Source organism: Mastacembelus armatus, chromosome 9 (assembly GCF_900324485.2).
Source record: "Mastacembelus armatus chromosome 9, fMasArm1.2, whole genome shotgun sequence".
NCBI classification, from domain to species: domain Eukaryota; kingdom Metazoa; phylum Chordata; class Actinopteri; order Synbranchiformes; family Mastacembelidae; genus Mastacembelus; species Mastacembelus armatus.
Window position 1 is genome coordinate 21526461 of NC_046641.1, and position 11153 is coordinate 21537613.

The 11153-nt window shown below is 38.2% G+C and overlaps 2 protein-coding genes across 2 annotated transcripts; both read right to left on the reverse strand.

The window, feature by feature from the left end:
* Positions 1–991: 991 nt before the first annotated feature.
* myl7 (myosin, light chain 7, regulatory) lies at positions 992–2717 on the reverse strand. Its single transcript, XM_026321494.1, has 7 exons — positions 2689–2717; positions 2368–2469; positions 1885–1960; positions 1588–1692; positions 1380–1458; positions 1226–1274; positions 992–1137 (listed from the first exon to the last, which is right to left on the reverse strand). The coding sequence occupies exons 1-7, from the start codon at positions 2689–2691 to the stop codon at positions 1033–1035; spliced, it is 519 nt and encodes a 172-aa protein (XP_026177279.1). The 5' UTR covers positions 2692–2717; the 3' UTR covers positions 992–1032.
* A 1430-nt stretch (positions 2718–4147) lies between these two features.
* On the reverse strand, positions 4148–8628 carry gck (glucokinase (hexokinase 4)). The gene is made up of 10 exons (XM_026322080.1): positions 8459–8628; positions 7965–8127; positions 7669–7823; positions 7301–7420; positions 7044–7139; positions 6845–6944; positions 6572–6755; positions 5799–5954; positions 5209–5442; positions 4148–4785 (listed from the first exon to the last, which is right to left on the reverse strand). The coding sequence occupies exons 1-10, from the start codon at positions 8537–8539 to the stop codon at positions 4638–4640; spliced, it is 1437 nt and encodes a 478-aa protein (XP_026177865.1). The 5' UTR covers positions 8540–8628; the 3' UTR covers positions 4148–4637.
* Positions 8629–11153: the final 2525 nt, after the last annotated feature.

The following is an 11153-nucleotide window of genomic DNA, read 5'->3' on the forward strand; positions in this document are numbered from 1 at the left end:
AGAAGTAACGCTACATAATTTCAGATTGAGCCATATTAACAAAGACTTAACAGATGGGTCATATACTGTAGTATATGACCCATCTGTTAAGTCTTTGTTAATATGTGCTTTGTAAAATGTACAGGAAAGCTGTAACAGTGTTTTCATTTGTATCAAACATTGTGCATCAATCATTTGTCAAAACGAATAACTATATTTTAGTACCTGTACCAAAATCTACCCACCGTTGCAGATAGGAGTCGTTTTTCTGCCCCAGTCCATCTGATGTCTCTGTAGTGCTTGTATTGACTCCTACAGCCACCCTGCCTGCAGCTCCAGATGCAATAGGCATCCCTGCCAATAAAACTACATATTTCAGAAAAAGGAACTCAGTCATTCGGATGGTGTTGGAAAGGTGCTGGAAGAGGAGCTTGCCTTGCAGAATCACACACACTCCTTGTCCCTTTTGTTGTTGAGAGGCTGGCTGCTGTGGGAGCAGGAAAATGTGGCTGTGGAGTTTATGGACGTGTTTGTTGTTGTATCCATGGCAACAATGTCAGAAAAGAATGGAAGAGCAGCGAGGCCTCTCTGAATGTGAGGAATCCATGTGCTGACAGCTTCTTTACTGTTAAATAGTTAGAAATTGTCTGTCTGAAAAATATTGCATTATAAAACCTGCTACTGACCAAGAAAAACAAGCTTTGAGCCTTCACGTTGGAGTTTATCCCTCCTGTAGATGTCACAGCTTCACCAGTGTACAGGACACAAAGTCCAGCAGCCCACAGGATTTAATCTGAATCAAATATTAAAATATATTTGAGTGTGTTATTGAACCTTGTAATTTTCTCCTGTCTTTTTATTTTAATAGACCCTTTCTTTGTATGATGCAGCAAGTTATAAAGCAAAGCAATCAACAAATACACGTTTGAGGACCACACCACTTTATTCTCAATAACATTCAAACATTTTTAAGCATTTTAATGCCACCAGAATGGCAGCATTCATTGCCGTTGAGGGTGAATGAATCAATGTCCTGTCCTGATACATCGTTTGTTAGGATTCTTCCTTTTCATCTCCATGTGTGATGATGTAGCAGAGCGACTTGTAGTCGATGTTTCCAGTTGGGTCAATGGGAGCAAGAGCAAAAGCCTGGTCCACCTGAAGTTTCAGGAAATGACAATCTGTCAGTGAAAATGTTTATCAGAAAGAATTATTTGTCTCAATATAAAAATTAGAAAATACAAACCTCCTCTGCTGTAAATTTATCGGCCTGGTTCATCAGTAATCTTTTAAACCTGGATTAACAAGGCGAAAAAAATGTAAGAGACGATTAATAAGATAATGTTGTGGCTAATATAGAAAATATATACGACATGGAAGCTAATTTTAAAAAGACTTACTCATCCTTATTAACAAAACCTGTCCCGTTGGGATCAAAGAGTTTGAAAGCAGCAAGTATGGTGTCTTCAGGGTCAGTACCTGGAGGAAAACAAAATGACATCCGGCATCATCTGAGACACACACACCCACACACACACACACACACACACACACACACACACCTACAAAACCCTCAAACATTAGTTTGAAAAACTGAAATGTTCTCACCGTTCAGCTTCTCCCCAAAAAGAGACAGGAACACAGTGAAGTTGATAGGACCCTTCCCCTCATTCAGCATCTCTTCCAGCTCCTCATCTTTGACATTAAGCTTCCCTGGAACATGCAAACAAACAAACAAACAAACAAACAAACAAACAAACAATACATACAAAAGGACGTAAGACACTGAGACACTGATTGCGTACAGTAAGAATAGCAGGTTACAGCTGCAGAGATTTCAGTGCACTTTCTATGTTTTTTAATTGGTAAAAATGAAAAAGAGTTAAAGGTTAAAAAAAAACGTACCCAGCTGTGCATAGGTCTCCTTTAAGTCTTGTTTTTTGATAACGCCGTCTCTGTCTTGGTCAATGCAGCCAAATGCCTGTAGGATAAATTGTTTTCACAAGTGCAACCAAGCCAGTTAACATTCATAAAAGGCTAGTGAGAAACACCTGAAAGTAGATAATTTACCCTGCACAGTTCATCAAAATGATTTCTTCCTTATCTGAATGTAATAATGTAGGTTACATTGCATTCTTTGCCAAGTGTAATTATGGCAGTTAACAAAATATAGGTTGTACAAAAACCAACATCTGTTTTAGAAAATCAAACTAAAATTTGTTATACATTTAACGTTTCTAACATAAAATGAAATGCGGTGCAACAGGGGTTTAATTGCTTGGGTATTTGCATTCCTGTGCATAAATGTGAAAATCAGTTTTCTGTTTTCTCCAAGAAAAGAAAGTTAAAGGCAGTTGTGTAACAGCAGGACAAGATACAGCACTGTACCTCCTTAAATTCCTGTATCTGAGACTGCTCAAACATGGAGAAAACATTGGAGCAAGACTTCTGACCTCCCCTTTGTCTCTTGTTCGAAGCTTTCTTACTTGCCTGAGAAGATGGACAAAAACCCATTCAGGTTGTACACAAATCTACATACAAATCGCTCTGAAGTACACGAAACCCCCACTCTCACAACAGCAGAAAGATGTTTGTAAATACACAAAATCCTAATTAGACTACATTAGAGTTTTTAAGATCTGACCTCTTTTCTTTTTTGTGTTATTACTGGCTGAAAATATTGCAAGATGGAAACACTGACTTACTTACCATGTCTCAGTGATTGTATGTGGACAAGCAGCCGAGGTGTGATGCTGGGGTGGGTTTTATGTATGACCCATCTTATCTTTGACCCTCCTATAATAGTCTGTGGTGGACAGCAGAGTCCCTTACATGGCCATGACTGCTCTCTGTGGGTCACTCAATGGACCTGATAAGAGTTGAAGCAGCCAGGATTCCTCTGGACTGGAAAAAAGAAATATAAAAAGCCCAGAGGGAGAGCAGAGACAGGGGAAAGTGACCTCTGACGTTTCACAGTTTCTCCAACGCATGTAGTTCCTGTTCAGAGGTCAAGATAATAACTGACGACTGAGTGAATGTTGAACATAAGTCACAGTTGTGGCAAGATTGTCCTAACTGAATATACTGCGCCCTGTGATGGACTGGTGACCTGTCCAGGGTGTACCCCTGCCTTTCACCCAAAGAGAACTGGGATAGGCTCCAGCAGATCCTGGGACCCTGGTTAGGATTAAGCGGGTATAGATAATGGATGGATGGATGGATGGATGGATGGATGGATGGATGGATGGATGGATGGATGGATGGATGGGCAACTTACAGTCACCAATTAGCCAACCCAAACTGCAAATCTTTGGACTGTTGGAGGAAGCTGGAAAAATCCATTTAAGCAACATGCAAACTCCAGAGACTGGTCCCAGGTTTGAACGGGATTCAAACCATGACCCTAAGACCAATACAGTTGAGTTGAACAACCAAGACAATAGCAAAAACTACTGACCCAGCAAAGACTAGCTCCAGCTTCATGAGTTACATGTTCATCAAGGGTAAAGGCCAAATAATTCAGTATTATTTGACACAATCTAAAGTTACTGCCCTGGATATCAAAAACTGGCATTGTTGAACTGCAAATCTATTTCAGTGGTCAACAATAATCTCATTCTATTTTCAGGTTATTTACTTGTAAATAGAAATAAGTTATCCTGTAATTATGCTCTAATGCATTCCATTACTCAAGGGTTATTACAAAACTAAATATAATGATGACCAGAATTTATGTGGATTATATTTGTAGGAAGAGATAAATGTATAAGTAGCTGTTCTGGATCAGATTTCTAGTGTGTTATTGCATTGAAAGCAAAAAATCCACAACAATAATATTATAATAATATTATTGGATTTACAACATTTACTTCGTTAATAGAACATAATTAGGGCTATTACACCACTAGCTTCAGTTTTTTCATGGTGTTTCTGATACTGTTTCTCTTGATACTGTTTTTAAGTCAATAAACCACAGCTTCATGATTTGTTTACAGGTTCACCATTTGCTAATCCTGTTTAGCCATGGCATTAAATACATGGAGGGATAAAATAAATAAAAGATAAAAATACATTTAAATTCAACAAATTTATTTACAGTTAAGCATATTTCATCAAGCACATATGAAAAACACAAACTACTGGCTAATACACATGGAGTTATAAAATGTACAATGCCAAATATTTCATTACTCACAGGTTAGACTACTCCACAACAAAGAAACGAATATGATGTAGTCATGATTTACAGCAGCATTTAAAAAACAGTTCTTGTGTTGTGCATTAGTCTATTTGCACAGATCCTAATATACAATATCATCAATAATACATTAACCATTTTAAAACCATTTGGCTAGTCCTTACCCAAACCCAAACACAGGCAGTGATACATAAGAAGCATGTGTTTTAAATAAGCTTTGACGCCACCTAATAATTTGGGCGCAATAGTAAACTGATTCTTAAAGTTCATAAATACTGAAATTGTTACATGCTGGTTTAATACTACAAAATACTGTCTGCAACACATCTTCCAGCAGTGAGTGTCCTGTTTGCCGACTGGAGCTTAAAAAAGGCCCCATCTGTGGATGGTAGGCTATTAGTGGTCTCCGATCAGAGTTCAGGCCTTATCTCTGTCTTTCAGAGAGACAGCTCAGTGCACTTTACTGTGGCAGCATGCTTGCAGCCATCTTACAGGCCACTGCTGAGATAAGCGCTGCTCCACGACCACTCCCCTCCTCCGACTGGATGAATGTGATCTCACAGTGAGGTGTGAGGTCCCTGACGATTTTGTGGAACCTATCACGGAAACTGAGATAGAGAAACAGTGTTAGTGAAATTTCCTTCTGTCCTGATCTAATTTTTCACTGTCTCTTCCATCGTTTAGTAATGAAATGGTCTAATTCCTTTACTAAAATAAAGCTGATTTGGGGAGTTGCATGAAAGTTGTATAAAAGTTCAGTTAAACAAGAGCAAAACATGGACAATGGATTTCTCTTGAGGTGATTGCTGAATATTGCTACAATGTCTGTCTGCTACTTGATTGTTGTTTACTTCATTTACTGTCAATGATACTTCAGGTAACTGACCCTGTTTTGTTTGTTTGTTAACTATGACCAATACTTTTCATGAATCTGTCTTCAATTGAACAGTTAGGATTGGAGAATAAAAAACATTGTGTATTAGGGTGGCTTTAGCTTTTTAAAACAAATATATTCAAATGTCATTCCTCACCATGGGTGCAGTTTGTAGACAGATCCATCAACCCCGACTGTGATCTTCAGGAAGTCCTGGCTGCGTCGCTCCCGCATTAGGTTGATCATACCAGCAAGTCCTGCACCACACATGTGAGCAGAGCGAGTGGAAACACTCTCACAGACCAGACGTACAATATCGCAGTCGAGCTCTGATGGCAGAACGCCCAGTGTTGACAGGATGTTGTAGATCTGTTTTCTGTCCCCAGTGTCACTAAAAAATGGAAATTGGTACAATTAGAATTATACCTCTCATTGTTATATACTATATTTATCCTGTTTGCAAATGATTCCACTACGTTCATAATATATTAATACTGTTTAATGTATATTTTATAAAGATGACCTTTTATACTAAGTATTCAAATTTTAAATCAAATACTGCAGTAAGTAACAACTATAGGTAAATCAAACCAAATAGCTTCCCCATAGGCTCCATCAACATTGTTATATATATATCTGTATCATCAGCATATGCAATACAACTGGTTTATGATTTTTCCTTCTTAGCTTTTAAAAATACATCATTGATTTGAAATATGCTGTTGTTTAGGCTTCATAGATGCTCACCTCTCCACCTGCGAGACATAGCGTGTCTCAAAACTTCCACGTGTCTTCAATAGCTCAGAGGCTTCACCGTTAAACAGCAGGTCTTCATTCACTAGCTTCATCAGAACAAGCCTGACCAGCTCACCCATGTACTTCCCACTGATCAGCTTCTCATATCTACAGGAGGCATAAAAAATAAAAATAAAAGACTGGTCAGACCAAAAAGAGAAAAATAATGACAGGAGGGGTGGAGAAAATGAACTTAAGAGAGGCTGTTGAAGTGATCTAAGAAACAGAAATGACACGTGCGTCACTGAGCACATGAGCAAACAACTTTTTTTCTCTGCATGGCCGAGAAGGAGCGAGAGGGGATGAGGCTATGCACGTTAGTGATAAAGAGTCTGAATGAGGCTGGGCTCAGCAGTTGTCTGTGTGAATGGGCTGCCAGTGCAAATAGCCATTAGGCCCACGGGCACTATGGCAAGCAAGAGAGAGGGATCATTAATCTGACACCACCAGCTGCTGACTGACCACTGACGTATAAGGACTCTGGCCATTTACAAACATCCTCAGGAAAAACAGCTGGTAGCTTATCAACCTCAGATGACAGTCAAGCGAGTATTGCCAAAGAATGATTAAATTAGAAAAACAAGCTTCGAACTCTCAAACATCCAAAGCTCGAATGTCTGGTGACCAATATACGAACACTGAGACTTTCATGCTGTGAATATAGAGTTGGGCCAAATAAGTTAGGAACTTTCCTATGTGTGACGTTGACTGGAGGTTTTACTCACAGCTGATATCCAGGATTAATTGAGGTCTCATCCACCACTCTGTCATACTCCAGTCTGAAATCCTCCAGCTCCCCGTGGTTGCCAAAAGCTCCCCACTCTGTGTTCACACACATCCGCCCCTCATCCCCTTCTACTAACTCTACAGTCCTCATCTCCTCCATGTAACACGCATTACAGCCGGTTCCTGGTGAAAAAGCAGAGACATTCATGTAAACATATAGGAATGGTAATATTATTAGTGCATGAGAGCATGTGTGAGCACATACAACTTACCGACTATCATCCCAACTTCACAGCTGTGGTCCTCATAATAGCAGGAAATCATGGTGGCTACTGTGTCATTTACCATGGCAACCACATCCATCTCAAAGTCCTGAATGAAAACCATCACAAAGCAGTTCTAATCATCTGCACATATAAAGCTGTTAAATATCTTAGAGTTTATTATTACAAGTGATAAAATGCATCTCACCCCTCGTCTCTTGATAGCATCTCTGAGTAAACCCACAACATTGTTTCCCTCTGCACCAGAAGCCTTGAAACCTTTAGTCCAGTTGAGCAGGATTCCCTGTGGACAGAAAAAAGACAAACTTAAAATGTATTGATTTTATATTATACAATAAAATAAATTAAAGAGGGTGTTTTTCACTGGGAGGAAGGGTGATGAAGGTCATTTTGATCTGGCTATTAATAAAAGCACTATGTCCAATGAACAGTTTAACATTGTACCTTGTCAATGTCTTCATGTCGTACAGGAAAAGAGAATGTAAAGCCCAGTGGAAGTTTCTTGTGCTTGATATGATGCTTGGCCAAAAAGTCTGACATACACTCTGCTATGTAGTCAAACAGCTGCAGAAAGAGAGAGAGAGAGAGAGGGAGAGAGAGAGAGAGAGGTTATGAGATGGGAAAACTGTGTAATGACTTTGGCAGTTTTTATTGTGAGAGGTTTAACGTGAACACTGCACCAGTGTTTCAAGAAAACCAAACGTTTACAGTTTTTGCAGTCTCATCAGACCATTGGTGGTGGACACTTACAAATGAAAAAACTCTTATTCATGCTTAAAAAGAATTGCTTTGTAAATACTGGAGTTACTAACCATTTCAGCAGTCCCTGTCATGGCATCTTCAGGAATGGAGTACATTTGGTTCTTCGTTTCCACCTTCCAGCTCCTCTCCTCGTCTTCACCCACTTTTACCAGCATCACACGGAAGTTTGTCCCCCCAAGGTCCAGTGCCAGGAAATCTCCCACCTCTGTCACCACAAAACAATACACATAGTTTACCACATCTGAACACAGTCTTTTACTGTGGAGGAAAGAGTCTATGCTTCAATAACATTCACAGGACTTGATCTGAAAAGCGGCAAAATTCATCTTAAAGGCTGATTATTTACCTGATCCCTCAGGGGTGGAGCAGACATAAGTTGGAAGCATTTTGACACTGGCCTCTTCATGTGTCTCTAAACACAGTCCTCTGTCCATCTCACGCTGCATCCTCTTCATGATTTCTTTCAGCTCTTCTTTATTCAGCCTGAACTCTGACAGGATCTGTTCTACCTGCAGTGAGATGAGAGAAGAGCAGGTGAGTGGCTGCAGAAAACACACACTTTTTCTAAGTTTTACACCATATACCCTGGACAATGTTGGCAAACCATGTTGTGGGATGGAGCTTTCACTTATGTTGATGAATGAAATCATGTGGTATAGACTCTAAGTTCTGCTGCATAGTTTCCACATACAACCAAAGTATGGGTTTATCTGAATGTCTAATAAAATCACACTCCTCCCTGAGAGTGTCTTCCTGAACAATATGGAGCAGCCTCAGTGTAAAGATTGGTGTTAATTCAACAGTCACATGGAATAAAAACACAAATTTCTTAAATCTTACCATGAGGATTTTTTCAACCACAGAGCTGTAGCTACAAGGAATCTTCATCATCTGGTCAAGGTCTGAGCTGACACACGGCATCTTCAAGGGTTTGTCTTAGTGAGCTTCTTTGTGTGTTTGTGGTGAGCGTGTGTACTCCCTGTGTGTGACTATGATTGAATGAGAGTCTCGGCTGCTTATATGCCAATGTGCAGTAGGCAGGACGCACCACATGTAAATACCCACCCCTTGCTAACCTCACCCCATCTGCTGATGTAAGATCACAGAAACACACACACGTGTACAGAAATTAAGCCTCTGTTTGCAATAAGATAAGCAAAACTCCCTGTGACCTAATTTCTAAAATGGAAGAATTGGAATTTATGCACATTTTAAATGCTCAGAGCATTTGGGTGGATTTATATAGTACATATATCTATTTTTCATGTATAACTTATTTTTTACAAAATCATGAATGAATATATGCAATTATTTTTATTCTTTTATTAACAAAACTCAAATAATCATCTAAATATTATTAACTAAGTAAGATCCTCATTTATATAATATATCAAATGATTAATCACTATGAATAACATTCTGCGCTGTTTGTTTTGGAAATTGTGACATTTTAAATAGTTTTATGAAAGCTAGTAATCAAGGCCACCACAAAAGCTCTACTCTAATGTAATTGTGATATATGCTTTTAATACAAAACTTAACTCACTTTATTTATATAGGATATTTCCAAAAACCATACAGCTGACCATAAAGTGCTGTACATACAATGAAATCAGTTTATCTGTAATTCAGATTAATTTCTGCCATCTTTGCCAGGACACTTTTGAAAAAGAAAGCTTTTTAGACCAGTGAGGTTTTAGTTGTTAAAAAATAAAATAATAAATGAAAAATACAGAGAGAATTTCAAAAATAAACATGTTTGGTAAATTATTTTTGGCTTTCATGTGGTCCAACCACCTGAGATTTCACAGCTCACCAGCATGACATATCAAACAAACTTGAAGATGAATTTTTTAATTTGTTTTTAATAATTCTATAAATAATTTCATATTTCTTATTCAGAAGAGCAACTTGCAATACCCCAGGGTTGCTAAATGTGTGAACTTCAGACCTTAGGGTTACGCATCTATTTGTAAAATTAGAAACATGTCTAAAATTAGCAACAGTGGGGTTTAATGACCTCCAAAGCTAACAATAGCATTCTGCAGGTGAAGGCCTTCTCTGCTTATCAGCTTCAGTAGTTTGTCTGACCAGAGGTTAGAGCTTTTTTTAACTCTGACCCTTGCTGGTACCTTGACTCCCTCCTTAGTGACCTGACCGTAGGATTTTTAGGTAAACCCAATTACATTGACCAAAAGGGTCAAAGTGAAAGAAACATTTGGATCTCTGCTATAGATTAAATTTATGTGCATATATGTTAAGATGACAGGAGTCTTAAAGTTTTTGTAAAGTTAGATTTTTATAGCTTTATTGTTTTGGTCTGGATTTCTAATCACTCTTTTCTTGTCTGCAACTCAGATTTAAAGAAAGACGATCCCAAATCAACCATGACAGCAAGTCAGAGTCAAGTAATGTCAGTCTCTTCTAATTTCTTCTTCTCTTCTAATCTCAGTCAACTGACCCCTCCTGGAAACACTGAGGGATTGAATTTTTTCTGCCTACACAGCTGCTTTCATGGAAGCAACAAGGTTGAAGAAGACAGCTTTGCCTTATTGTTTAAGGTAATCAAAACATCATTTTTATTGGGTGATTATTTAGATTTGTGTGGTTGTAATGTTTGTAAGTGCAGCATTTTGGATGGACTATAATGGAAATTGATCTTTGTGATGCTGTTAAATGGATTGTATAAAGGTTAGTGACCAGATAAACTGAACTGAATTTCAGAAAAAATCAGCATGAAGTGGCTGAAGCTGATGTTCACAGTAAGTACTCATATAGCCTAAAATGGCACAGCATCTTTCAATAGATAATTGGTAAACTTTTTGCTTAACTATCTTTATAGGAGCCAGAAGAGAAAAACCTGATAGAACCTTTCTGGGAGATTGTACAGATGCTTTTTCATCACTGTTCATGCACTAACATTGCACTGACTTGCTGTAAACCATAGCATTTCTTCTACTTGTACTGACTTGTTTGTATTACTTGTACTGACTGGTAGTATGTATGCACATGTGGTTTCTATGTGGAGATTTGTGATTGAAATTTTTACATTAAAATTAAAAAACATTTTATTAGACGATTAACAGTATTTCTGGAGTGTCTAAATATTCATTATGAAATAAATTGAGGTTATTATTTGTATATTTAACTTGTATAGCTACATCAGTAAAATGCATCATTGATTCTCATGAACTCAATCTAAAGTTTATGTTTTCTCTTTACCTTATCCATCGTATCACAATGAGGTCCTTCCGAACATCAGTGCTCTGCAGTGTTGGTTCACTTTTTCTTCCCCGGAGTTGTAGAGATTCCTGTTTCTGCTGTTATGATGTTTTAATGCAGTGTCCATGCATAGAATGTAAACAAAATGTTATCCTTTCATGGGAACTTCATCTAATATTATTATTTTCCCCAACACATTTGACCTACATAACATTTAGTAGCCAGTCTCAGTCACATTTCCATTTCTGCAGGATTTTTAAGGCCAACCCGGTAAACACTAAAATAAAACAAGGCAGAGGTATAATGAACAGCC